Genomic DNA, 27,827 nt, shown 5'->3' with positions numbered 1-27,827 from the left:
GGGGCAATAAATATCGGACAGACTTTGCCTCTTCCCTCCTGGAATTTACAATCTAGGAAATGTAAACAACCACACAAACTTATTAGTTACGTCTCAATTAAATGGGAAAAAACCCTCAAATAAATATGTATTTACCAACTGTAGTAAAACGATGAAGGAAAAGCACAATTGTGCTATGACAGAAAAACGGGGAAAATTTAGTTGAAATTGGATAGTTAGGGAAAATATCTAAGGTGATGTTTGATTAATAAAAGATGAGTGGGAGTTTGGGGTGCCTGGATGGCTCAGTTACCTTCAGCTGGGGTCTTGGTCCCAGGGTCCTGGGATCGATTCCCACATCCCTGCTCAGTAGGAAGCCTGCTTCTCCCTCTACCCCTCCCCAGTGCTTGCTCTCCCAAGCTCTCTCTCTCAAATAAATACATACAATCCTTAAATAAAGAAAAGATGAGTGGGAGTTAATCAGATAAACAATGGAGGAGAGAGAGAAAATGCAAAGTCCCAAAGCAGGAATGACTAGCTGAGAATGAAAGGTGGGAGGAAAGTGGTACAGATAAAGCTGGAGATGAGGCAAGGTTGGAAGGCCAAAGATGAAGGGATTAGATTTTATCTCAAGAGTAGTGGGAAGTCATTGGAATTCTAGAGCAGGAGAGTGTTATTCAATTTATATTTTAAGAAGCTCACTCTGACTAATTCATGGAAAATAGATTAAGGAGGGGTAGGGGCAAAACTAGGGAGATAGTTGGAAGGCTACTGGGAGATACTGAGAGGCTACACATTAGAGATGATGGTCGCTTGGCTATGAGAGTGCTTAGAGTGTAGAGGCCACTTTTAGGCAAACAAGCTTGAGCAATGACATGCAGAAACAGGCCACACCATCCGGCTGAATACAGATGGACCCATCAGGTGACCCACCTGGAAATCTCCATAGACCCTAACTGACCAATGGGCTACTTACAACTAGGCAGTTACTGAAAAAGGGAAGCTTCAGTACTCGTCATGCCTCTTTTCTTATCCTTTAAAGACAACCCCTGCCCACTGCGGCCAGCCGACAACCTCTCCTCTGCTCTCCTGCCTGTGGCTCCCTTGCATTATATTTAATAAACGTCTATCTCTTTTGTTCTGCCTCAGATGGATCCTTCCACCACCCATGCCACCAGCTTTCACCTGATTGCCCCACATTTTGGGGCCCCCATCTGATTGGACAGACACCCCATTTAGACTCCACAAAGATAGAAGAGAAGCAGACACATTTAAGACAGTTTTTTTTTTTTTTTTTTATGATAGTCACAGAGAGAGAGAGAGAGAGAGAGAGGCAGAGACACAGGCAGAGGGAGAAGCAGGCTCCATGCACCGGGAGCCCGACGTGGGATTCGATCTCGGGTCTCCAGGATCGCGCCCTGGGCCAAAGGCAGGCGCTAAACCGCTGCGCCACCCAGGGATCCCTTAAGACAGTTTTTTGAGGTAGAATCTCAGGACCATGTTGGACTGGATATGGGAGGAGGGGAAAGGGAGAAGGAATTATTTTTTTTAAGATTTTATTTATTTATTTGACACAGAGAGAGAGACAACAAGCAAGGGGAGTGGGAGAGGGAGAAGCAGGCTCCAGAGGGAGAAGCAGGCTCCCCACTGAGCAGGGAGCCAGTCTTGGGGCTTGATCCCAGGACCCTGGGTTCATGACCCGAGCTGAAGGGAGATGTTAAACTTACTGAACCACCCAGGTGTCCCAGAAAATTTTTATAAAAAAATTTTTGTAAAAAGATTATTTATTTTAGAGTACGTAGATTTTGTAAAAAAAAATTTTTTTTTTGTTAAAAGATTATTTATTTTAGAGTACGTTAGAGTGCACAAATGGGGAGAAGGGCAAAGGGAGAGAATGGCCAAGTGGACTCTCTGCTGATCAAGGTGCCCCAAGCAGGACCGGATCCCACAACCCTTGAGATCATGACCCCAGCTGTAACCCGGAGTTGAGTGCTCAACTGAGCCACCCAGGCACCCCAAGAAGGAAATCTAAGGAGAATTCCTAGGTTTGAATAACTGTGTGGATAGTCACTATTTTTGTTGCTGGGAGATTGAGAGCTTAGTTTTAACATGGTAAACTTGAAATGCCTCTCAGACATTTATGTGGAGCAGTCAAATAGTCAGTTTGGAATACAGGCTTTGAGCCCAGAGGGGACTCTGGGTTGGAGATATACTCTTGGGAGTCATGGGTATATGGATGTATTAAAAAAAAAAAAAAAAGCTAAGATATTGGATGAGATCACCAAGGGAAGAATTGTACAGAGTGTACAGAGAGCCAGGGATAGGGGTAGCAGCATTTATAAGTTGCAGTGATGAGATGCCAGCCAAGAAACCTGATAAAGAGGTGCCAGAGAGGCGAGAAGACAACAAAAAAAGGGTGGTGTTTTAGAAGCCAAGGAGGAAGAAGTGGTAAACTGCTGAAGGAGGGAGTGGTAAACTATTGAAAATAACCGGTAAATAAGTCATTGGCAAATACAGCAAAGGGAATTCTGGTGTAGGGGGTAGGTCTGAGTGGAAGCCACACTGGAGTGGGTTAAAGCATCCATGAGAATTGAGGAAGCAAAGATGACAGGTGTAGACATTAGAAACTTTGTGAATGGAGTAGAGCAACTGGGCAGTAACTGTGGAGGTAGGTTGTGGGGGTCAAGGAAGGGTTTTCTCAAAGGTGGAGCTACTAGTGGATACATGTGCTAACTGGAATGAGAGGATAAAAAGGATGCTTCAGTGGGAGGGGGGTGATCAAAGAAGCAAAGTCATACAGAAAGGGGGAAGCTGGAGTAGCATTTTCAAAATCATCTTTTTGTTCATGTACCTCCACAAATAATTTAAAGAACCAAAAACAGTGTACCCTCTTGCCCATTTTTAGTTGATGCCTATATTTTTTCATAGTTTCAAATATTTGTAAAGGATGCATTTTCTACCTATTATATATTGTGTACCTCTTTATTCATTTCTAAAATTCTTTTCTTTTGGTGTTTCAGTTTGGACAATTTCTATTGCCATGTCTTCAAGTTCACTAATATTTTTTCTTCAGTGTCTAAACTGTTGTTAATTCCATCCAGTGATTTTGTTTTTTATCTCAGACATATGTTTTCATCTCTGCAAGTTAAATTTGTATATTAAAAAAAAAATCTTCCAAGTCTCTACTTAGCTATATGAACATATGGAATACAGCTATAATAATGTCTTTATCTGCTAATTCTTACATAGGTGTCAGTTCTGGGTTGGTGTTGGTTGGTTTTCCTTCTCACTGTAGTTCATATTTTTCTGCATCTTTGCATGACTAGTAATTTTTTTATTAGACTTTTTATGTTTTTGCATGCTGATTATTTTTGTATTCCTGTAAACATTCTTGAGGCTTATTGTGAGATGCAGTTACATTACTTAGAAACAGTTTGATCCCTCCAGGTCTTACTTTTAAAATGTATTAGGTGGGATGAACAGTGTTTAGATTAGGGGTAAGAAACAAATAAATAAACTGGGACTAGTGTGTCCTCACCACTGAGGCAAGACCCTTCTGAGAACTCCAACCAATCCCCACAAATTATGAAGTTTTCCAGTCTGGCTGATGGGAACAGACAATATTCTAGTCCTCTATGAATATTGGCTACTATTCCCCCTAATCATTTTGGATGGTTCTTTCCTTAACCTCAAGTAATTTCCTCACATTTACATGATGAGTAATGCTCTGCTGAATAGTCAAGGGTGGCCCTTTACAGATCTCCAGAATTCTCTATGCACCTTTTTTCTCTCCAGCAGTCTGTTCTGAGCACTTTAGTTTGGGTTGCCACAAACTCTGAGCTATCTTCTTCAGTTCAGGGAGTCTGCATGGCCCTGCTTGGGTTCTCCCCCACCCCCACTGTGTGTCCTAGAAACTCTCTTAAGCAGTAAGCTGAAGCAATCATAGGGCTTACCTCATTTGTTCCTTGTCTCTCAGAGATCACTGTCCTTTGTTATCTGATGTCCACCATCTTGAAAACTGTCATTTCATAGTTTTTATGTTTAGTTGATTGTTTCAGGAAGGAGGGTAAATCTGGTCCCTGCTACTCCATCTTGTCTGCAAGTGGAAGTTGTATATGTACTTTGAATGTATTTTTGTTCAAACCATGGAGCTGCAGATTTAAATCATTCCATTTTTGGAAAATGCCCACCATGTATCTTACATGCAAAGCCATAGGATAGACCTCTATATCCACAGCCAAATCAGATTGTCTTTTTTTTTTAAAGCTTTATTTATTTGAGAGAGAGAGAGAAAGAGAAGTGGAAAGGAGCAGAGGAAAGGGAGAGAGAGAGAATCTTAAGCAGACTCCTGCCTGGGCATGGAGCTGTACCAGGTTGATCCTAGGACCAGGAGCTCATGACCCCAGAAGAAATCAGGAGTCAGATGCTCAACTGACTGAACCACCCAGACTGCCCCTAATTGACTTTCTTTCTTTCTTTTTCTTTCTTCCTCTCTTTCTTCTTTCTTTCTATCTTTCTTTCTTATGATTTTATTTATTTGTTTGACAGAGAGAGAGCACAAACAGGGCGAGTGGCAGGCAGAGGGAAAGGGAAAAGCCAACTCCCTGAGGAACCAAGAGCTGGATGTGAGGCTTGATCCCAGGACTCTGGGATCATGACTTGAGCCGAAGGCAGATGCTTAACTGACTGAGCCACCCAGATGCCCCTCCAGATTGACTATCAGAAAAGTCTGGTGCCATCTTTCAGTTCAAACAAATGTGATTAATATGCATCCTGTTCAACCTTTCACTCTTTTTTTTTTTAAGATTTTATTTATTTATTCATGAGGCACACACACACACACACACACACACACACACACACACAGGCAGAGACACAGGCAGAGGGAGAAGCAGGGTCCATACAGGGAGCCCGACCTGGGACTCAATCCTAGGTCTCCAGGATCAGGCTAAAGGCGGCGCTAAACTGCCGAGCCACCCGGGCTGCCCAACCTTTCATTCTTGTTTTTTTTTTTTTTTTAATTATTTATTTATTTATGATAGTCACAGAGAGAGAAAGAGAGAGAGAGGCAGAGACATAGGCAGAGGGAGAAGCAGGCTCCCATGCACCGGGAGCCCGATGTGGGATTCGATCCCCGGTCTCTAGGATCGCGCCCTGGGCCAAAGGCAGGCGCCAAACCGCTGCGCCACCCAGGGATCCCTCATTCTTGAATTTGAATTCTAATCTATCTTTCTTTCTTTCTTTCTTTCTTTCTTTCTTTCTTTCTTTCTTTCTTTCTTTCTTTCTTTCTTTTTCTTTCTTTCTTTCTAAGATTTTATTTGTTTGGGGACGCCTGGGTGGCTCAGCGGTTGAGCATCTGCCTTTGGCTCAGGGTGTGATCCTGGAGTCCCGGCATCGAGTCCCACATCAGGCTCCCTGCATGGAGCCTGCTTCTCCCTCTGCCTGTGTCTCTGCCTCTCTCTCTTTCTCTCTCTCTCTCTCTCTGTGTGTCTCTCATAAATAAATAAATAAATAAATAAATAAATAAATAAATTATTTTATTTATTTATTTGTGTGTGAGAGAGAGATAGTGAGAGAGAGCACAAGCAGGGAGGAGAGGGAGAAGCAAGCTCCGTGTGAGCAGGGAACCTCATGTGGGGCTCAGTCTCAGGGTCCTGGGATCATGACTTGAGCCAAAGGCAGATGGGCAACAACTGAGCCACCCAGGTACCCCTTGAATTTGAATTCTTAAATGAAAAAGGCACAGAATTGAATAATCACACAGAGGCCTGATAGTGATTATAATTTTATCAAGGTCCTTCCAGGGCTTTTCAGCAGAGTGGCTTTGGACAACCAATCATTTACATAACACATAATGGCTTTCTTTTGTTTCTCATCTTCCCACTAAACTGAGTTACAATTTCTTCTCTTAAGCATAAACACTTCCAGACCTTGAGTTATCATTGTCCCTGCGAACAAGAGTGTGGGTGGAAAGGATGAAGAATGCCTGTATTTTCTATCCCCCAGCAAATGGCATCTTGATGGATGGCATGGGGTGTCAGAGAGCTTGTCATTGCCTACATGTATTATCAAAGGCTGAGATAAGGCCACCATGGAAGAAAAGATCGGAAACTCTCCAGATAAACGGATGAAGGTTGTAAATCAATGAATCTTCTTTCCTGATACCTCCCACCTGCCTCCCTTTCCTGTCATGCAATGGGAGAAGAATGGAATGAGTTAGATGGGGCTGAGGAAGTTTGGTTTGTAAATCTCTTGTGAGATGTCTCTGACAGAATCAGGCTCAAGCTAGGATATTGCCTAAATATCATAGCATCAGATATGCCATGTGCTAGTTAAAATCCAAGAGTCTGCCAGTCAACAAAGCGCCACAGCTGTGGAAGGATGCGTTTTCCCATAGTAACAAAGTATACCAAGTTACATTTTAAAAACGTACAGCACACGTACTCATACTCTGAGTGTGAGTTCAAGGATCTGTGGTACAAATAAAGGAAATGACCTTAAGTCCCAAATGGGTATTAACGTAGTTCTATTTTAAAGTGTCTCAGTGTTAAGAGACTGTTCCTTGAATTCAGAGCATATGTGAATGCTTTAACTGGTTTTCCCCTGCCTCAGCATGCTTCTCAGCCATATACTCATTGGAACCACCAATGATAATAATAAAGTGAATAGGTCTGCTGGAACTCACAGGAGTTTGGAAATGTTTTCAATCCTGCTTTCCAAAATTGGGGCCAGCGAGACAGGCTGGATGATCCATAGATATGGGTTGCCTGTTGTTGGTATGGGCCACTCTAGCTGTGAGGCGATGTTTTAGATTACCACTGGGTTCTTCCAGTCTTTTGGGCCCAGTGATATGCAGAACAAATCCAGTCAGTACCTCAGCTACTCTGGCTCATCTGTCTTCCTGATGAGGGTTTTGTGGCTGTCACCTGCAAGAATGGGACCCAGAAATCTCTGAGTAGGATCCTCGGGTGTACCCAAATCCCTGATGCCTGCCCTACCCACCCCTATGTACTCTCTCTTTTATTTCGGTGATTGTGTCCAGGGAAAGTGTTGAAGCTCCAGTCCCAGATGACATGTCTCCCTTTGCAGGACACAAAAGAGGGTGTGGAGGAGCAGGTTTTTGTGGTCCAGGCCCCTGTTGCCCTCCCACAATACAGGGCAGAAGAGCCTTGGTGAGCTGCTCAGAAGCAGCTAAGATTCTGGTCTCTCTTTTGAGTCAAGGCCAGACTTCTGCTCATGCTCAGGAAGAAGGGCTCACCTTGTCCGCCCTCTGGCTGACTGTCCCAGATGAGACCAAGGCTCTTTCGGCCTGGCTGTGCGGTACAGAAGGACATGGTCCATGGTGTAGAGAAGCCAAGACCCTGATGAGCAGCCCCAGGCCAGAGAGGTGGAACTACTTAGACATGAAGATAGAGTCCCAGCAGACCTCCCAGGGGAGAGGTCCAAGTTAAGTCCTAGTCACTGCTTCTGCTTTCTGGTGTCAGGGGTTTGATTTTCTTAACCTGTAAAGGAGCCGATGTATCCTGTCATTCCTGCCCGTGGTCTTAGCTCTGTGTCATTGGGGTTTCTGCTCCACTTCTCAGGGGCTACTTGAGCGGGAGGTAGGTCTCAACAATATAGAAAAAAAAAAAAAAAAAAAAAAAGAACAAAAACACCTCTTAATTTGCCTCCAGCTTGGTCACAGACTATTTGGCCCTAGAAAAATCCCTTTCCCTCTGTGATCCTCATCTGTAAAATGGCCTGGATCAGTAGTTTTCACACCACATTCTGTGGAGCTGCCAGGAACTTGAGGGGTTCCCCAGGGCCCCCGTGAGGCATAGTAGAAAGTGAGGCTGAGCTGGCTCTGTATACCCTTACCTGGCACCCACCAGAGTAGCTGCTTTTAATCTGTTTTATATACTGTGTTTTCACACAAGGGTTCTTTGAAGAAAGGGTCCCAAGGCTACCAAGTTTGAAAACTGTTAGAATGAATGATCACAGAGGTACAGTCTGAGACACTTGTACTTCTGAAGGCAAGCTCAAGCTGTCTCCCCTCCAGGAAGCCTTCCTGGTTCCCCATCCTGGGTACTTGACCTCCAGCAGTTCTGATGGTGACAGGCATTTGGCCCTCTGCCCACACTGCATGGTGCCATCAGTGACCCATCTGACCCTGTGTATATGTGTGAGCTGTTTCCCCAGATAGAGTGGGAGCTCCCTGAGGGCAGATGTTCAATGTTCTTTCCGTGCCTCTGTCTCCTTGTACTACCATATCAGAGTGGCTGTTTAAACTTGTTCCAAGTGCCATGAGCTCTGACATGGCATAAAACCTTGCAGAGAGACTCTGCTTTGGGGAGGAAGAGTCACCTGTTGGTCCGCCGAGTACCTCCACAGACTTGTCCATAGGAAGTTGGGGACCCTGACCTGGGGAATAGTTTTAGACTCACACACTCCCCAAAAGGGCAGGCCTGAATTCCTGCCTTCAGTGAATTCTGTTGGACCTCTTCTGCCTTCAGTGCCTCTCCTGGAAGAGGCTCTCCATACCCTGGCTATGGAAGAAGCATGCCCCTGGCCCTGAACCTGGGAAATCAGATCAGCCATGATGCCCCAGTGTGGGTAGGTTCTCAGTGGATCTGGAGGGAAGCACAAAGCAGATGCAGAGCAACTCCTGGCTTGCTCAGAGTATAGCTCTGTCTGGAGATGGAGATCTGAAGAGAGGAAGGGTAGGAGTGTACTCAGAGACACCGGTGAGATGAACCAGCAGGTTAGCCACAGGCAATGTCTCTTGGGCAGGTAGCCAGGAGAGTGGGAGTTCTAGAGGTGGAGGGAGCCAGGAAACCTGCTCTCCCATTTACAAGCTCTGTGACTGTGGGTAAATCATTTAACCTTACTTATTCTCAATGACTTGACCTATAAATTATGGGCATAAGGGCCTGGCTAATTGCAGGCTGCCCCGTAGTGAATGGTGAGAGTCCAAGGGGACAATGGGTATGCAAGTAAAGAATTCTGTAAACTAAGAGGTGCAGGATATAAAGGATTCTTATTGTTTGTTTACAGGAGGGAGCACTCTTCCTGTGCCAGAGGGGCTCCCTGTGAGGGACTATCCTGCAATTTAGAGATACTCTGAGGCCTGGCCCTCCTCCCCCTGCTTCATTCCCAGCAGTCATCTCGGCCCAGCCTTGATAAATTTCTGGTTAGACTGGGGAGCGTGATGGGGTAGGGCCATTCAGGAAAGAGGCCTCGGCCTAATCCTGGCCCAGAGAAGCACCCCCAAAGAGAAGGAAGTGTCCTGATAAAGAGCCCCTGAAAGGTGTGAGGTCCCGGAGGCTCCTGAGTTTCCTCAGGGCTGTTTTGGTTGGAGAGGTGCCCTGGCAGGGTCCCAAGGACTGGGTTCCTTACTCCCAGTTGGCGTGGGGGCCAGGTCAGCCTACCCCTAATACCTGGAGCTACACACCTGGCCTTCCCCCTCCAAGAGGTCCTGGTTGGCATTACAGGGACAGATGAGACCTCAGCAAGCCACGAGACGTGAGCTTGTGACATTTCTCTCCAAAGATCCTCCCCACTGAATCCTCTGGGTGTGGAGAGTAAGCAGCAGCCTGGACCGAGGCTGAAACATGTGGCAGGGTTTAAAATCCACAGGTCGGAGGTGAAACCTCTCCATGCCGACGTGGGGAGATGCATGCCATTCGGCTCCAGTCTGGGCTGCCTGGTCACCTCTGACCGGCTCTGTGCCCTAATCCAGCCTCCCTCAGCTACTGTAGCCTGAAGTGTGGGTGCTGGGCCTGCGGAGCCAAACATCTGGCAGATCTGGCTGGCTGTTGGGCAGCACCACAGGGCTGCCATCTCCTGGTGCCCCACGGCCCTTCCAGGATGAGCTGCTCTGGTGGGAGGCAGGCAGTGATGGGTCGTACACGGTCTCCCTCAGTGCCAGCCATAGGGTGTCCCGCTTCCCATTCAGCTGGCCCCGCTCGGGTACTGTTTGCTCAGTTTCATCCAGGTCATCTGGGGAGGCACCCACAGAATCTGGTACTCGGGCGCTGGGCTCAGAGGTGCTCAGGCAGGTCTCATCAGAGACACTGAGCCCCTCCAGGGTGCTGGCTGAGGAGCAGAGGCAATCGGGAGGCTCCACAGCCTTGGGTTTGGGAGAGTGGGTGGAAGCTTCTGGTGAGGCCTGCACAGGCTCAGCTTTCTGCATTGGGGAATCCTTCCTGCCTTGGGTTTTGGGGCTGGGGCCAGCCTGCTTATAGGGAGAGGAAGTCTGCAGGGCTGGGCACTGGCTGAAGACTGCCTGGTGGTCCAGGAACAGCTCCCTTGGGGAGGCCGGGGCCAGTGGGGGCCGGGGGCAGCAGGGGCCATCATGCAGCTGTAGATCCTCTGAGAGTACTGAGGGCCGGTGGGACAGTTTGCTAGTGGCCGTGCTGGTGTCAAAGCTGGGGCTCCGGCGCCGGGCAAGGGGCTGTAGCTCGTACTGTTCTGAGCAGGATCCCGGCGCCCCTCCCACTGGCCCTGATCGTGGGCGGCCAGCCTTCTCCCCACTTGGCTCCCCAGTTCCAGCATCCCATGGCAGGTGGGCGCAAGGCCAGAGGATCTGCCCACAGTTCTTCTCTGGCCCAAAGAAACAGCACAGAGATTGGAAGAAGAAGCTGGCAAAGCCGCAGCTGACACACTTGACCATCATAATGACAATGCCCAGCTTGCGATAGAGCAACACTGTTGCGGGCAGCATGAGCACACCGGCGGCAAACAGGGCTGCAGCCCCTACTGCTGTGGCACAGCTGGTCTGGCGCAGTGAGAAGGCCACGCGGCTCAGGCGATCAGGGTGCGGGCACAGGTGATAAGAGATACAGTAGTTGACGGTGAAGTCTACTGAGAGGCCCACAGAAGCAGAGAGAAAGAGGGCTTCCGCAGTGTTGAGCTGCCATTCCAGGAGAACCAGGAGCCCTACTGTGAGCAGTACGGTGCCTGCCACTGCTGCCACGGAGAACAGGCTAAGTGGAACGTTCCAGGTGCCCAGCAGCAGCGTGGCAAAGGCCAGCGCCAGAGCCAGGCCCAGCACCACAGCAGGTTCTGTGCTCAGGCTGTGCTGCAGGCTGTACAGCTCCAGATGGCTGGTAAACCAACCTCGGTGGAGGCCGGGAGGTGCCCTCCCCAGCTCCGCTGCCAGCCAGTGGCTGACCTCAGTGTAGAAATGATGGGTCTGGCTGTAGTCTGGACTGTACTGGAAGTTAGTCTGGAACTGCAGAACCAGGGCAGCCAGGCTGCCGTGGGTATCGAAGCGGGGTCCTAGGTCTCGGGTGTTGTTGGGGCCTTGCTCCAGAGCCATCATCTTGAGGCAGTGCAGGAAAAGCTGGGGTGCCCAAGGGAAGCCCGAGTGGCCACAGCAGAGGCCAGGCCCCAGGCGGGCACAACCCGGGCTCTCCACCCAGCGCTGGAGGGCCTCCATGAAGCACAGCGTGGGCCAGCCCTCCGGCTGGGCTCCAAAGAAGCTCTGGTTCCGGGCCGCGTGGCAGAGTGCCAGCAGCCAGCGCTGGGCCTCGGGACCGCTCGCCGAGAAGGCAGGGTCGCTCACCAGGGAGCTGTTGCTGCGAGGGTCCAGCGGGTCGCCGGTGTCCACGGGCAGGATGCCCCACACCAGCACCACGGGCATGTGGCCGCCCTCGCCCTGAGGCAGCCGCTCGAACAGGAACTGCTGGCGGTACTCAGCGTCGAAGCGCTCAAAGGGGTGGCTGGGCCGGAAGACCTGGCCGCGGGGCGGCGGCAGGGTGGGCAGCCGCAGGCGGGGGCTGACGCCGGCGATGTAGGCGCCCCCTGCCGCCAGCGCGGCGAACCAGCAGATCCAGATGTAGCGGAACTTGATGACCCCACAGGGCAGGAGGCGCTGGAAGAGCAGGCGCGAGGTGCTGGCCGCCGCCCGCCGAAGGCCTCGGAGCCGCCGCTGCAGGGCCAGCGCGAGTCGCCGGGGGGCGCTGCCTCCCCGCTGGCCCTGCGCCCGGGACGCGCAGCCGCGTGCCAGGTAGCGCTCGTGGAGCACGGCGGAGGCTGGCAGCCAGGCGAGCGTGAGCGCCAGGTGCGCCAGCACGGCCGTGCCCATGTAGAGGGCGAAGCAGCGCACGGCTGGCAGGCGGCTCAGGTAGCTGGCATAGAAGGCCGCCGCTGTGGTTAGGCCCGAGACCAGCAGCAGGTAGCCGAAGTGGTGCATGGTGCGGCCCACCCGCTGGGCCAGTCCCCCAGAGGGCAGCTGGCTCTTGCTGAGGCGCCACAGGTCGAAGAAGATGAGGGTGTGGTTGGCGCACACGCTGCTGAGCAGGACGAAGGCTGCCAGATTGACGAAGGGGAAGTAGGCCATGCGGAAGGCCACTCGGTAGAGGAAGAAGGCAACCAGCAGGGAGCCCAGCACCCCCAGCAGCACCATGAGTGTGAGGAAGAGGGAGCGCAAGTAGAGGGCGATGCTGAGGAAGATGGCAGCCAGGGCCAGCAAGGGGTACACTGTGTCCTGGGCCAGGTAGTGCCTCAGCAGCTCCTGCTTGAGGCCCAGGTCCATGCCAGTGATGGATGTGTAATTGTCAGAGAGCCCCCAGGGGGTGGCCAGGCGGTCCAGGTAGATGCCCATCATGGAGGCACCCTTCGGAGTGGGCAGGAAGAGCAGGCTGTACTTGAGGGAGGGCACCTGGTAGTCAGCCGTCTGGGGACTCAGGAAGTCCCTGTCCAACAGAAAGTGCAGGAGTTGGTAGATGGCACTGTTCCGGGAGCACTTGGTGGGAACCTGGACACAGTGTGGGGGTTTGTCCTGCCCAGGGCCCAGACAAGAGGGCACCAGGGCACCGCGGTGGTAGTAGGTGGCACAGGCCCGCAGAAGGGCCAGTGTTCGGGCTGCATCCGCTTGAGTTGTGTCCAGGCAGGAGGAGCGGTTGGAGAGCACGGCCACATAGTTGCCCAGGGACCAGCTGGGGCAGCACTTGTTGGCTTCCGTACGCTGGCACAGAGCCCCAAAGTGGGTATGGGAGCGGATCTGTATGGCACACACAGCAGGAGAGAGCTCAGGGGCAAGGCAGGGGCCCAGCTTCCACAGCCCTGTCCAAGGCCCTCTCACCTCCTATCAGGTTATAGGGCCCAGGCAGAGAGGCATCTTGATCGTCCCGCAGAAATGGTGTGTCTCAGAGCTGCATTTGGTTCCTGGCTACATCTTGACTCTACCAGAGAGGAGCCTCAGGAATACTGCCTGAGGTCCTGCCCTAAGTCCCCTGCAGGTCATGCACCCCAATTCTGCACTGCCTGAGCCGGGAGTGGAAGTGGAAGTGTCGGCCACAGATGGGTCAGGGGTCCAAGGAACTGGAAACAAACAGTGGGAAAAGTGGAAGCCAAAACATTCCAGGGTCAGGGCCGGTGCCAAGCCTTTGCCCCCTCCTTCTGTCCACTGGTCTGCTTAAACCCTCTGAGGGACAGGGTTATTTCTTTTTCGGACCTCATGCCTTCTTTTCTGTCCCACCTGCTGTTGACATAACACATTACAACAGCTGGTACAGTTCTGGAGGGCACTGGCCTGGGAATCAGAGGCTCTGTTTCACTACCAACTGGCTCTATGGTCTTGGGCCTGAGATCATGCTGACAATAGCAACATTTATTGAGAGATTTCTATTGCCAGTCATTATGGCAAGTTCTATCTTGTTTAATTGTCACAACATCCTTATGAGAAAAGTACCATTATTTTCTGTATTTTGTATATACAAAGCCCGAGGCATTGAGACATTAAGGAACATGCCTGTAGTCGTCACACAGCTAGGGAGTATTAGAACTGGCCTTGGGGCGCCTGGGTGGCTCATTCGGTTAAGTGTCCAACTCTTGATTTTGGCTCAGTTGTGATCTTGGGGTCCTGGGATTGAGCCCCTCCATGTGGGGCTCTGTGCTCAGCATGGAGTCTGCTTGTCCCTCTCCCTCTGGCCCTACCCCTGCTCTCTCTCAAATAAACAATAAAATCTTAAAAAAAAAAAAAAAAAAAAAAAAGAACGGGCCTTGAATTCAGGAATCTGACTCCAGGATACATGTTCCTAACCAGTGTCTTGGTACTTCAGATACACTTGTGTGGAGTGCCTGGGGCTACTCCGTGCTGTTTACACTGTTTTTCACAGCAAACCTTCCTTCAGATGTTATGCTGTATGGCTCTCCAGTTAGCATGATGGGATTGGCACTGCTTGGGTTGATGGAACCTGGGGGCCTTGGGGTGGGGCCTCCTCAACAGCTCCTGAGGCTCCTTTTCAGGACATTTTGAAAATCCCAGGCTCTGCATAGTCTCTGTGTCTTGGCTATGTCTAGGCTTTTCTAAAGACAGTGACTCTTTTTTCCCCACCCCAGTCTGGAGCCTTTCAACAGGGTTGGAATAATTTTCTAAGCAGGGAATACTCTTTTCCCAGTCCACCCTGGCAGTCCTGGCTCAGCTGTATTTCCTGGGGATTAGGTCCCTGAGGTCCTTATGGCCCCTGCCCCTCCCAACCCCTGGCACCTCCCCCTCCATCAGCTCACCTGGTCCTGTTCCATTCGACACATGGAATGGATGGCGTGCAGGTTCCATAGGCTGCCCGCTGAGGTGGACATGAACACCAGCTGTGCATAGCTCTTCTCTGCAACACACCCCCCAGAGTTCAGTTCTTTGGCATCAGGTCCTGGGCCCACCAGAGGGAAGTTGCTTACCCAGGGCCATATGAGGTTCATTCAGATCCTCAGAGGTCTGAAAGGTGTGCCTAGCTGCCCTATCTGGGGCCCTGCCCCCAACCCAGCCCCCGAGACCTACCTTAGCCTCCCAACTGTAACCCAACTTCCTTGGCTTGAACATGGCCAGCGGCCTCCTTCCTTTTCTGTCTGCCCAGATGTGTTCTCCTGGGCCCCTCTGTTCTAGTAGGTGTGATGGGGACCACCATTAAAGGCAGGAACTGGCCGGTTGCAGCTTACCAGGTGGGCCACAGAAGAAGCTGTCCTGCCCTCTGTCCTCCAAGGGCTCCACCATTCTTCGAGGCCGGATTAAGCCCTCCTGGGCACTGCTCCAGGGTGTGGGGCTCAGAGTGGTATGGAGGTTTGAGCTGAGGTAGAGAGAAAAGCTATGCCAGGCACCATCAAGGGATGGGGGCTCAGAGGAGGTCAGACACCACTTCCCAGGGGACCTCAGCAAATCCCTCTAATCTGCATCTGGGGAGGTCACCCGATGCCCTATCTCTCTCCCACTTTCCCTTCAACGGTGGAAAGATGGAAACCCACTACCTGTTCTGCTCAAGGTCTGGAGAGAGAGAAAGCAGCTTCCTGGGGCCTGTGAGAGTTTGCAGTGCTCTCCAGACTACTAGCTTGCGCCCAACGTCTGTGTCTCGAGGCTCAAATCCCTGCAGGAGGGGAGGACAGAGAAGATCAGGTGGGCAGAAGGAGGATTGCTCCATCTGGCCCTTCTTGGCTCTGCCCCTTTGGGTCCCTGGAGCAGGGAAGGCCAGCCCACCTTTCTGGATTGTTGGACGAGAGCATTACCTCTGTATTATCTCTGTAATGCTCTCTAGGGGTCAAGAGCCCACCATTGCCTTCCCATCTCCATCTGGGTTGCTCCAACTTTCTGCCCCAGACAGAGCTGAGGTGGCCAGGCATGGGGGGTCCCTGTCCCTCCCCTTAGCCTCTTACCAGCAAGGGCTTAGAGAAGTCGGGCAGCCGGTCCCCCAACAGTCCGGCTAACGTGCAGAGGATGATGACAGCCAGACACAGCAGCAGCACAGCCACTGGCCACTCGGCAATCAGCTGGGAATAGCTGGGAAAGAGGAAGAGAAGCCACAGGAATTGGTATTAGGTGTGGTAGCAGGGTGTGGTGAGCTTCGGAGTCACCAAAAAGGGGTGATAGGGCCAAACTTGGCACCAGCCTAGTCACGCCTAGGGGGCCACAGAAGGCCCAGGCCTACCTCTTTGGCATCCGGAAGGCCCGTTCCTGCCTGTGGAAGGGAAGAAAAGACACTTGCTTGTCAGAGCCCTCTTGTAGGATGGGTGGTAGGGTGTGGGGACTGAGGAAAATGGTACTAACGCTTTCAGGCTGTTCTACTCCCAAGCTCCAACCCTTACTGCCTCTTCCATCCAGGCTGCCTCCTCCATCAGAGGCATGGGACATCCTGGGCTGCCTTTTAATGAAGGGGTCCAGAGCCGGGGGGGCTCACCCCACTTTTAAGCCCGGCCTCATCTTCCAGTGGGAGTTTGCAGGCTGTGGGACCCCTCCTTACCTGACGCTGACCACATGGTGCTGCACAGATGGTGGCTTCCAGGCCCCATCTCGCTGTGAGGGGGCTGGGGAAGGACTGAGGCTAGAGCCATGGGAACAGAGAGCTGCCCGGTCCCCAAGCCCCGGCAGGGAACTGTCCCCCCGGTATTCCTGTGGTGCCCGGGGATAGGTGAAGTGTGCAGGGGCCAAGGGGCTGGTCGGGCGCACAGGCTGGAGGGTGGAAGTTGCTGGTGGGGGTTCTGAAGAACTAGAAGGGTCCTCAAGGGGGCCACTGTGGGGGCAGCAGCTTTTCTCTGGGCTTGCCTCAGAGGCCACGGCCTTGCTCTGGGACCTGGGGAGAGAGGAGACAAGGGTGATGGGGTTAGAGGGGGTGGGGGTGGGCCACCTCATGCCCCAGCATTGTTCAGTAGGCTGAGACAAGAGACGGGGCAGGGGGACTCAGGGTTGTTTGGCTTATTAGTCCTGGGGAAGAGGTGAGGAGGGTGCAGCCTCTAGCGATCCATTCCCAGCCCTACCTCTCGGCACCATTGTCTCCTTCCCTCATCTGTCCATATGCTCTGAAAACAATATTGGCAGCCTGCTACATGCCAGACACTGTGCTTTTACATATGTGATCTTATGTACTCCTCGCAAAAACCCTACAGGGGAAATACTTTCCTTGTTCTATAGATGTGAAAATAGGTTCAGCAAGACATGAAGAGCGGGGCCTTAAACCCAGTCTGACTTGCAGTCTTGAGCTCTTTCTGGGGCTATCCCCTGCTCATTCTCATGGCAGATGTTTGTTGAGTGCCTCCGGCAATCTTGTTCCCACCTTAGAGCCTTTGAACTTTCTCCTCTGTCACCTCAGCATGCTTTCCCCCAAGATAACTGCATGGCTCACAGCCTCCCTTTAGTCTCAGTTCAACTACCACCTTCTAAGAGAAGCCTTCCCTGGCTACCCTTTCTAAATAAGCACCTGCCAGCTCTCTACCCTGCTACCCTGCTTCGTATTTCTTCACAGCATTTGCCACAACCGGACATTATACAGTGGTCATGTTTACTGTCTGCTTCTTGTGTGGAATGTGAGCTCTGGGAGAGCAGGGCCCCATGCCTTTGTTCACCTCTGTAGCCCTAGTGCCTTGAACAATGCCCTGCACTCAGAAGGTACCCAAGGAATGTTTGTTGGGTGACTACTGAGCACTAGATGGGCTACTAATGGTGGCGCTGGGATGAGTAAGTTTCATCTTTGTCTTCTAGGCACTCATAGTAGGTGGGAGATGTTGACAACAGTCCCGCATGTTGAGTGTTGTGAGACAGGAAGTCACAGAGGGCTGAAGGAGCCCAGAGGAAGGCCCAACTTTGACAGGGGTGAGGGTAGTCAGGGAAGGTTTAGTGGAAGCAAGTTCTGCCCTTCCACCACCCTTGGGCCATGGGGCAGAAGGTCTTGCTTTGCAAGAGTGTGCAGAGCTGGGAGAGGGAGTCGGGACCCCAAAAGAACTTGCCAAAGAGGAGTTGGCAATAGATACTTCTTTCAAAATTACTCATGAGGGCAGTATTCAGTGCATGAACCCAGCCTCACTCCTTGGGTGCCGCGGGGGTGGGGTGGGGGAGGCGGAGTCCCACTCAGGGGCAGGATTGCCATACCTAGGACAGGAGTAGATGGCCATAGAACCAAGTTCCTGAGAGAGGCAGAGACACAGGCAGAGGGAGAAGCAGGTTCCCTGCGAGGAGCCTGATGCAGGACTTGATCCCAGGATCCTGGGATCACAACCTGAGCCAAAGGCAGACACTCAACCACTGAGCCACCCAGGGGCCCCCCAGCCATGGTGTGAGGTAGACATTGTCCAGAGAGGCTGGTTTTTGCCCAGAAACTGAGTAGAGGAACTGGAAAGAATAGGCAGCTCTTCCTCTTCCTCCCAGAAGGATGGCTGGTGGCATAGCAGTGTGGGAAGAAATGACCCTTATGCTGAGAGCAAAATGGGGAGGTGGGCTCCTGGCTCTATTATCCTGTAGCTCTGGGGCCTTGGGAAAGACACACAATTCTTGGAGTGCTGGTATCCTTGTCTATTGAGTAAGAGTATAATGATCATGCCTCTTCTCAGGTTTGGTACAGGAATTAACTGGTTTAACATACATGACATGCCTGCCATGGAGCCTGGAATGTGGAAGACACATTTGCTTTCCTGCCTGTTCTTGCACTCAGTGCTACAGGGAGCATGTAGTTTAAGAAGTATATTTAGGGTGGCCCCGGGTGGCCTTCAGCCCAGGGAATGATCCTGGAGACCCGGAACTGAGTCCCACATCAGGCTCCCTGCATGGGGCCTGCTTCTCCCTCTGCCTGTGTCTCTGCCTCTCTCTCTCTCATGAATAAATAAGTAAAATCTTAAAAAAAAAAAAGAAGTATATTTATATTTACAATTTGCACCTCTCTAGGCACCTCAGATAATAGATCTCCATTTTAGAACTTCTCACACCTTGAGAATCTCACTACATATATAATTATAAATACTTTCTTTTATTCAAAAGCTGCATCAGAATTTGAACTCATGATTTAAATCACTGATACTTATTTTTTAATTAACTCAACATTTAGAAAAATAGGAATTTGACCAAAGTTGTTCTAAAGCAAGACCTCAGGGACTCCTGGGTGGCTCAGCAGTTAAGCACCTGCTTTCGGCTCAGGGTGTGATCTTCGAGTCCCGGGATCGAGTCCCACATCGGGCTCCCTGCGTGGAGCCTGCTTCTCTCTCTTTCTCTCTCTGTGTCTCTCATGAATAAATAAATAAAATCTTAAAAAAAAAAGCAAAACCTCAGATGACCCATAAATTTGATATAGCAACCAGTGTCCTGGCAAATAAAATACCTTATTGGCCCATCCCCATGGGCTGAAGAAAAGCTATATGAATGGTCTGGGTTTATATGCATAAGTGTGGACATTTACTTCTTTAAGGTTTTTGTTCTGCAGGTCTTTTTTGAGCACCTACACACGCTGGGCACCACTCTTGGTCTGGGTTATCCTGAAGACATGAAAATGACCCATTAGTCTTGGTCTGTCCTTTATTGATTTATTATTTTTAGATATTTTATTTCATTTTATTTTGAGAGAGAGAGAGAGAATGAGCATGGTGGGAAGAGAGGGGCAGAGGAAGAGGGAGAGAGAGAATCTTAAGTAGGCTCCCTGCCTACTGAGCCCCATGCAGGGCTTGATCTTACAACCTTGAGGTCATGAACTGAGCAGAAATCAAGAATTGGATGCTTAACTGGCTGAGTCACACAGGCACCCCAAGATTTAATTATTTAATTAAATATTTATTTTTTAAAGTAGGGTGTGGAGCCCAACATGGGGCTTGAACTCACTATCCTGAGGTCAAGACCTGAGCTGAGATCAAGAGTTGGATACTTAACTGACTGAGCCACCTAGGTGCCCCAGGATTTTATTTTTTAAGTAATCTCTACACCCAAGGTGGGGCTCAAATTCACAACCCTGAGACCAAGAGTCGCATGCTCCACTGACCAGCTAGCCAGACACCGATTGGTCTACTTCTTTGAAGCAAAGCCTGCATTCCAGGGGTCAGGAGGGTGGAGCAGCCAGGGTGTCTATTCCAGCTACTCATGGCCTTAGAGCACTGACTGAGTACTGGGCTTTGCTTAGGAGCCAGGCTCCTCACCTGCTCCACTTGGACTGCTTTTTTTTTTTTTTTTCCATTAAGGGTAGCTAGCACTATGGGGGTGCTGGAGGAGAAAAAAAGCACCCCCTTAACCAGTCCACCAAAGCTCATAAGCCTACGCTGTTCTTTAGCTGGCTTCTGTTCAACAAGGATTACAGCCTTTTACCATTGGTTTGCTTCTACTGGGGTCTCCCTGGCCCCAGCCCCTTCTTTTCAACCCCTCTTATCCTTCTCCAGGGACCTAAGATCAGTTGCTCCCAAATCTCATCCTTCTTGATGGTGCCCAACATTGTCAATGTGGCAGAATTTGAAACCTTCCACATCCCAGCTGCTGTGAAATTGGGCCTTTGTCTCAACCCCCGCCCCCCACCACCACCACCAAGGAGAAGAGCTAAACTCTTTTGAGAATAAAAGCTTTCTCCTGCCAGCTCCTGCTGCCCTCTGTTCTCAGGAGACATAATAATAATACAAATTAAACACCCCAGGTCTTGCTTTCTTCCCAGGGGGCTTTCATTCTTACCCCTTCAGTTCTATGGCTCTGACAAGTGTGAGGAACTTAGGCTGGTCTATAACCCAAGTGACTGGGGCAGGCAAGCAGGGGGATGGAAAGTGGTGACACAGGTTTCCTCAAGTGGCCAAAGCTAAAGCAGCCAGGGTCTGGCTGACAGGGCCCCAGACACAGAGCCCCCACTGGGAGACCCATGAGAGGTAAATGTACATGTGCCTTAACTGCACCCCAGGGCCACAGACACATAGCAATATGGACATCCATGTGATTCCACAGAGAGGCCAAGACAGATGAGGGAGCATTTCATGCCACTAGGAAAATAAAAAGATAATTTTAAAAACCAGAGAATGAACTATTTCAAATTGCGCTGGAGTCAATCAATTAGTAAAGAACCATGTGGGTTCCATTCACTGTTCTATTCACTATCTGTCCCCGGAGTATTACTTAGCTCAGCAGGAACATATTTATATTTCTTGATTTGAACTGTCTACCTTTGCCTGATTAGTGTCCAGGGTCTCTGGAGAAGTCCATAGAGAAGCCAGAGGTCCCAGAGAGCTGCTGAAGGAGAGCAAGTGGTTCCTGTTCCCAAGAATGACCCCCATGTGCAGGGGAAATGGTCAGACCAGACAAGGCATATCCCTGATGAAATATCCAAGGCAGCAAAGGACTCTCCATCTCCTTCTAGGGATATTCCTGGTCCCAAGCTCCTACTCTGCCCTGTCCTGTCCCTGCCTTGCTCATCCCTTGCTCTTTGGTCAGTCAGTAGGCCCAGGTAGCCCTCTGGTCCAGGGAATGCATCCATCCTGTGTCTCACTCCCTTGAAGAAAGCTCTGTGCCTTTCAGAGTGACAGAGTCTGGCTAACTCTATCCAGACCGATGTGTTAACAATAGAGGGAAGAAAACATTTTTCTCTACTTGTGGGGCCTCCTCTTTGGTCTGAGGTATAGAATGTACATTACAACTGGGGCAGTGTAGAGATATGTTCATCTCTGCTTTCTTGCCCCCAAAGAAAGCCTCTTATTTCAGTCCAGGCAGGAGAGGGAGAGGCAGTGTCATGTCAGGGGAGGGATTCTGAGGGTGGCAGACCAGGCGGGGCACAGAAATTGCGCCATATTGCTACCTGGCTGGGCTGTTCCCTCACACATATGGAGGAAGGTGGAGGAGAGGCACCAAGATCTGGGCCCTGAGTGAGGTGCTCCTCCGGTCCTGCCAGCCTGGAACTCCTTCAGGGATGGTACTGACTGCAGCCTGAGCCTCAGAGCCAGCCCACCCTTGCACTTCTAGCGAGTGCCCATAGCTGCCACATGCGGGGACTCAAGCCGACACGTGCGCAGCCGGCCATGGAGGTTGACTGGAGAGGGACGGTGATGGACAAAGACAGTCCCTGGCGTGGCGGCAAGTGCCTGCCCTCCCCAGGACACACACCTTGGGGATCCTCCCGTCCATGCCGTCCGCGCACCTTTGAGCACACTGACAAGCTGGAACTCAGACTGAGGTCGCCGCGGGCTTGGGGCTTCCTGAGAAGATGCGGGGGCAGGGCCTAGAGGGAGGGGCTCAGGAGGAGGAACCGGAGGAACTCCCCACCCCCGACCCCGGGTCTTCAGAAGTAAGGTAGGAACAGTGAGTGGGGCAGGTACTGGGGCGGTGAGGGTGGTGGGGACTGACAGTAGGGGGTATCAGGGGGAGAGAAAACTGACCCGGTAGAATGCGGGCGTGGTCAGGGGGCCGGTAGCTCGGAGGCGCTGGCAGGAGCTCTGGGAGGGGCTGGGGAATGAATGAGGGAGACATATGGCGGCTACGGGGATACCTGGGGCGCGGGTGCTGGCAGGGTCTGCGAGCTGGGTCTGCGGAGCCGTCCGCCCTACCTGTCCGGGGAGCTGCCGTCTGAGGCCAAGGGCTCCCCCTTGGGCCGCTGCTCCCCTTCCGGACCCGGGCCGGGAGCCGGACCGGGAGCCGGACCGCCGCTGCTGCTGCCGCTACCCGCGTCCATGCCCGTGGGCGGCGCCGCTGTCCGGGCGCTGGTGCTGAAGCGGCGGCGGCGGCGGGCTCCCGCGCATGCGTCGGACAGATCGCTGGGCGTGGCCGACGAGGGGCCCAGCCAATGGGCGCGGCACCGGGGGGCGGGGACAGAGGCTCCCTGCGGCGCGGACGCCCAGCGCTGGAGGCTTGCGGTCTTCGAGACGGTGGGGTTGGTAGTGGTGTGGGGTTGGTAGTGGTGGGCCCCTCTACGCAGGCCGGGTCCGAGAGCTGCTGTTAGGAGTCTGGCTGGCCTTTCCCAGGGGGACGTCGATCTTCCCGTAAGAGACCAGGAAGTGCGACTCCAGGCACCGTGCAGAGAGCCTCGCTGCTTGAAACGCGCTCTTCCAGCTGGAAAGAGGGAGAAACTTCCACACCGGCACTTCACTGTGCAGGGAGCAAGGGTTGAGAGGTCGGGCGACCTAAGTCCCACATTTCCCTCAGCTTTGCCCAGCAACCTCCTCCTCCCCAATGGGACTAGACACTGTTCAAGTTGGGTCTGTCCTCACATTTGTCTGGACCTGGACCTGGGTTTGTACCCGTCCGCTTTGGAGCCTGGCTTCTTTTATTCAAGCGTGGTGTATGGGCTGTGGGAAGAGAGAGAATTCACAGTTCTATCCCTCTTCAGCCTGGGAGGTACCCAATAGCCACTCACTTTAGAAAACTTGTTGCTCTATCATCAGGGAACGGCTGTGGGGAAGGGGAGTGGGTGATGGGCCTGGAACAGGCCTGGCTAGAGGGCGAGAATAGATATGGGTAGGGTGAGACGACTGGGAGTTGAGAAGTGGAGAGGGTTCCTGATGTAGGATTTGCATGGAAGGGGTTTCACAGCAAGCAGGCTGGCTGTATGTGCAGGGAGGTGCCATGGCTGAGGGATGGGGCTGGGAAGAGTCAGAACCGACAAGCATTTAGAATATAGGTATCCCTAATATCACTGTATGCGCAAATATCACTCTATGCAAGGCATAGGTCACTAGATGGGAAAATCTAGAGGAAGGTGTAGGAGTGGTGGGCCTGCCTGCAGTAGCTTTGGCTGTTGGGCTGAGGCTTCAGTTTGACTGAAGATACAAAAGGCCAGCCAATAGATTGATGCTGACTGAGTAGGGTGTGATCAGGCCTGTGTGGTGGTTGATGCAAACTACAGGGTGGGGGCAGTGTACACAGAGGACCTCTCTCTTCCTAAATGGGCTTTAGGGAACTCTTCATTATTGATGGTAGAGCTTTAGCTGGCTGAGAGGGAAGGTATTCTTGATCTGGGTGGGGAAGGGGGTGGTGGTGGTGGTGGTGAAATAGGCAAAGTTAAAGAGGCTGAAAAGTTCAGTGCCTCTTTTTAGGGAATGATGAGAAATACGTCTGGACAGTTGGGATCCATTGAAGGCTTTTGATCTATAGAGTGAGGCATCTAGACGGAACCTTGGAAGGCCCATTGGGTCCAGGTATATATGATGGGGTTAAAGTGATAAGGACACAGTTGAGGCTGTTTGATGGGAGAGGTGAAAAGGAAAGGAGTGGTGGTCTTATTATAACCATATGCTATGGGCACCACTTGAGTCAAGCTTCTGAGAATGCCTGGCTGAGCATTTATATTTTATAACTAAGGAACTCAGAGACCATCAGGCCCCCTGGGTACCAAGTTGGATATGAAGGAAGACAGGCTCTTTAAGGGTAAAACATGGCCTCTAAGAGGCTATTTATTAGGAAGAGAAGATTCTGGTCAGGCCCCATGACAGGTCAGCAGGCTCCCCATTCTTGTGTCCTCTTTCTTCTGCTTCCTTAGTGAGGTGGGCGAAGTTGGGGCACACAGGGCTCTGGGCCATGGCCGGGTGGGGGTGCACAGGGCCCTGGACCATGGCCAGGGGGGTGCCCACCGGGCCCTGGGGGGTGGTGCCCCCCAGGACCATGCCCTGGGCCATGGCCAGGGGGGTGCCCACCGGGCCCTGGCGGGTGGTGCCCCCCAGGACCATGCCCTGGGCCATGGCCACCCTGTGGAAAGCCAAATGAACAATGTTAGAGTAAGAGGTCAGTGCCAGTCTTGCCTGAGATCAACTTCCTTCTTTCACTCCCTTCCTTTCACCTTCTATTATAGAGGAGTCTGGATTCCTGGGCACTAGCAGGGGATGGTGGTGGAGAGCTGGGAGGCAGGGATAGCAAGTGATAAAGCTAGAGCACTAAGCAGACAAAAGTGGAAGAACCTAGATTCACTGGTTTCCATTCCTTGAGCCAAGATAGGACTCCTACTCCCTGAACTCTGGTTTATTTCATCTGTAACTAAGGAACAGAATTATGTTTTCTTCTCCTTTTTCTCACCCAGGAACCCTTACAGAGTCATTAGAGATTTTGCCAGGCTAGGAACTGCAGGCTAACTACTCACAAGTGAGGGTAGGGCTGGGGGAGGCTGTGAAGGAGCTCACTGAGAGCTAGGAGCAAGGAGGCGACAAGAGGCAGGGTTAGGGGAGAATGTAGGAGCTGAGGAAGAAGAGGAGGAGAGGGGGATGGGGAGGAGGAGAGGGGTAGGAGGAGGAGGACAAAGGAGGTAGCTCAAGAGTGGGAGGAGACTAAAAGTAGGAGGTAGCAAGGTGAAGATGTGCATGTTCCTTATAGGAGGGAGAGTGTGTGTGTGTAGGTACAAGGGTGTATGCTCATTTCCATACAAATAGTTATGTACACGTGCATGGGTGGGTACACACACATGCCTGCTTTGCACACATACATGCATGTAGGTGTATGTGCGTGCTTGTGTATACGTGATAGTAGGAGCATGTGGGAGCCCATGCCTGTCCCTGAGCAGGTGCTAGACTCAAGAAACCAGGAAGAATAAAAATAGTAAAATCAAGGCTTTCCTGCCTCAGTCAGAGAGGCCGAAAGAGTGTGGCTTAATCTTCTGTCTTTGCTGGAACAATTCCTGAGGCCCCAAGGCCAGAGGAATTTCTTTGTCTCTTGCCACAGGCCCAGGGAAGAGGAGACACCAACCACCTTGCTTCTGGTGCTGGGGCACTGGGGCAGCCCTGAGGGAGCAGGGATCGGGATCGCCCCAACCCCTCAGCTTCTGCCTTCTAGGCCCCAATAAAGGCTTGGCATGGGAAAGGAAGAGTCAGGCTGGAGGGCTCAGAGGCCTTACTGTGACTGTGTCAGAGCAGCCCCTTCCGCATCCAGGCTCCGTGATGCCTGCAAACAGCCACCTCCCATCCTGCCCACCTTTCCTTCAACGACTCTTTTTATGGTGGGGCTAGTTCCAGGTCTAGGAGTCAGGTCTGCTGGTGGTAGCCAATGGAGGAAGGGGGGTGAGCAGCCTCCCTTCTCTAGCAGAGGCAGGTCATTGGGGCCTGCAATGTGGTTGGGGTTTGGGAGCAAGCCAACCATCCAGAGAGGCTGTGGGGGTAGCCAGGAAAGCAGAGAAGCATGGAACAGGCGGGGAAGCAGCGGGAGAGAGGCTGAGACAGGGAGGGGATGTGAGGAAATGGGAGAGACAGATGGGAAAACAGGAGAGGAGCCCAGGAGAAGGCTGCAGCCGGCAGGGGGTGGAGGAGCACTGTCGCGCCCCTGCCTGCCTGCCCATGGGGCTGATGACCAACCCTGCTCCCTACTTTCCATTTCAGGAAGGTCACTGCTGCTGCCTGAAGGTCTAGGAAGGGGGCTGGAGCTGTGGAGGACACAGCAGTTGGCAGTTGGGGGCGGAGAAAGGGGAGGCAGCTGGAGAGCTTTCCTACCTTTGGACCTGTGGGAGAGGAAAGGAGAAAAAGCAGCTTTGGTCATTTGGTTCTGCAGTGAGATACTTGTCCTGTCCCTGGTGCCGATTTTGTGGCCACCAAACCCTGCCCCACCCCCACGGCCAAGCCCTGCAAAGGCTCCTCAGACTTGGTCACCGGCCTGACAATCATTCCTTCTCTCAACAACAGATACAGATATATGGAAAGTCAGTACAAAGCTTAGTTGTGCAACCCTGTTTGGACAAGAGCTGGCTGAGACTTCCAGGGTACAGTGAAGGAGTGAGGGTTCTTATCCCCAGGCTGGCAGCTAGCTGTCTGCCCTCTCAACCTTGACCAAATTCCATGACACTAAGGGAGGCACTCCACAGTGGTGAATCGAATTCTGGTTCTTTTGCTTCCACCTCCAGACGGGCCCCGCCCTGCCTCCCCATCCACCCCCTTCCCCAAATCCTACTTTTTCCAACCCAATGTCTGCTCAGACCCTCAGCTCTTTGTGGGTTCCTGCTTATGACCTTCTGGTCTCAGCTCAGCCTTTGCTCATGTCTTCTGCCACTTGGACATCTTTCTTGCTCCGTTCTGTGTGCCTTCCTGCAGAAAGTATGCTTATGTTGGGCCATCCTGCCGCTCTGCTTGCCCTCTATGGGTCCAGTGGGCTCATTCTGCAGTAACCAATCTGAGTGGTCCTGGCTGTTCTGAAGTGATCCATTGGTGGGAATCATCTCCTTAATGATATTTCTATTTCTTGAGGCCCAGAATAGTCTTTTGTTCCTTTTGAAGGGAGCCAAGGGCATAGCTGGCAAGAGCTGAGTTCTGAGCTCCAGACCTTGCATATCTCCACAGCCCTATCCTGAGCATGACCCTTAATTTCCCTGGGCCTCATGTATACAATGGGAGAAGCACCTGTCTGTTTTACTCCTGAAGTGAAGATCTAGTGAGATGAAGGATGTATGAGCATGTTTCCTAAACTGTAAAGTATTGCATAAAATATAAGAAATTGTTTTCCTTTCAGAACCCTCCAGACCTTCGCACAAACACACATTCTTGGCATGCAGTAGATATGGCTGACTGATTGCCTCTGCCCTCACCTCTCTCCTTCCTTCTTCACCCCACAGCCTCCCAGCCACAGCACTTACCTGGATCCATGTTTATCAGCCAAGCACAGGGAGTGACAAAAGGAACACCTATGGTTCAACAGGTCAAGTTTAGTTTGCTGTAATCTAAACCTCCGTCTCTCCTTCTTCCCTCCAAGGGATGTATACAAATAGCCCCTTCAAGGAATAAAAGTGCCCCCTCTGACTTAGCTGGGTACCCAGTATGGAGCTGGGCACTGAGTAGGTGCCAGACATGGGTGTTGACACAGTGGGTTCACCCAAATGGTGACTAGAGGGGGACATGAAGAGTATCATGCACTGGCCCCTGAATCCCACACCCTCATATTTGACCCCCTGGACCACCCCTAACTCACAATCATGTATATAACTCAATTCTACTTGGTCAATGTCGGTCATGTTAATTATTCACATATGCCTACCACGTGCCAGACCATGGTACCCAGTCCCTATAGATTCTTATCCCTGTGTAGACACCTGGGATAAAGGAGGGAAGGGAGCCTTGGAGAGAACAGTGTACCCAGAACAGAGAAGAGCAGGTTGGGGTTGTAAGGGCCTCTGGGGGATTCAGCACAAGTGAACTGAAAGCCTTCCAGGGCCCTAGCTGCCTGTTCCTACCTCCTCCCACTAGAGTTGGAACTTGGTGGGAGG

The 27,827-nt window shown here is 51.7% G+C and overlaps 1 protein-coding gene and 1 long non-coding RNA gene across 4 annotated transcripts in view; one reads left to right on the top strand and one right to left on the bottom strand.

The window, feature by feature from the left end:
- LOC140622954 (uncharacterized) overlaps nt 1–27,827 on the top strand; it is a 51,607-nt gene that overhangs the window by 22,090 nt on the left and 1,690 nt on the right. Inside the window, exon 2 of the long non-coding RNA XR_012022617.1 lies at nt 27,180–27,262. This is a non-coding gene — a long non-coding RNA (uncharacterized lncRNA). The remainder of the gene's footprint in view (nt 1–27,179; nt 27,263–27,827) is intronic.
- DISP2 (dispatched RND transporter family member 2) lies at nt 5,752–27,490 on the bottom strand. Of its 3 annotated transcripts, none has more exons than XR_012022614.1 (11): nt 27,201–27,248; nt 22,870–26,075; nt 22,210–22,711; nt 16,191–16,520; nt 15,879–15,908; nt 15,607–15,730; nt 15,205–15,320; nt 14,899–15,026; nt 14,473–14,570; nt 7,238–12,964; nt 5,752–6,905 (listed from the first exon to the last, which is right to left on the bottom strand). XR_012022614.1 is itself a non-coding variant. In XM_072808776.1 (10 exons), the coding sequence occupies exons 3-10, from the start codon at nt 22,332–22,334 to the stop codon at nt 9,704–9,706; spliced, it is 4,212 nt and encodes a 1,403-aa protein (XP_072664877.1). In that variant the 5' UTR covers nt 22,335–22,711; nt 22,870–26,075; nt 27,201–27,490; the 3' UTR covers nt 5,752–9,703. The 3 variants fall into 3 exon arrangements, 1 of the variants encoding a protein (XP_072664877.1); XR_012022615.1 differs by having other exon boundaries at nt 9,410–12,964; XM_072808776.1 differs by having other exon boundaries at nt 5,752–12,964; nt 27,201–27,490.

This window comes from Canis lupus, chromosome 32 (genome assembly GCF_048164855.1).
Source record: "Canis lupus baileyi chromosome 32, mCanLup2.hap1, whole genome shotgun sequence".
Lineage (NCBI taxonomy): Eukaryota > Metazoa > Chordata > Mammalia > Carnivora > Canidae > Canis > Canis lupus.
This window is presented reverse-complemented; position numbering and strand designations above follow the sequence as displayed.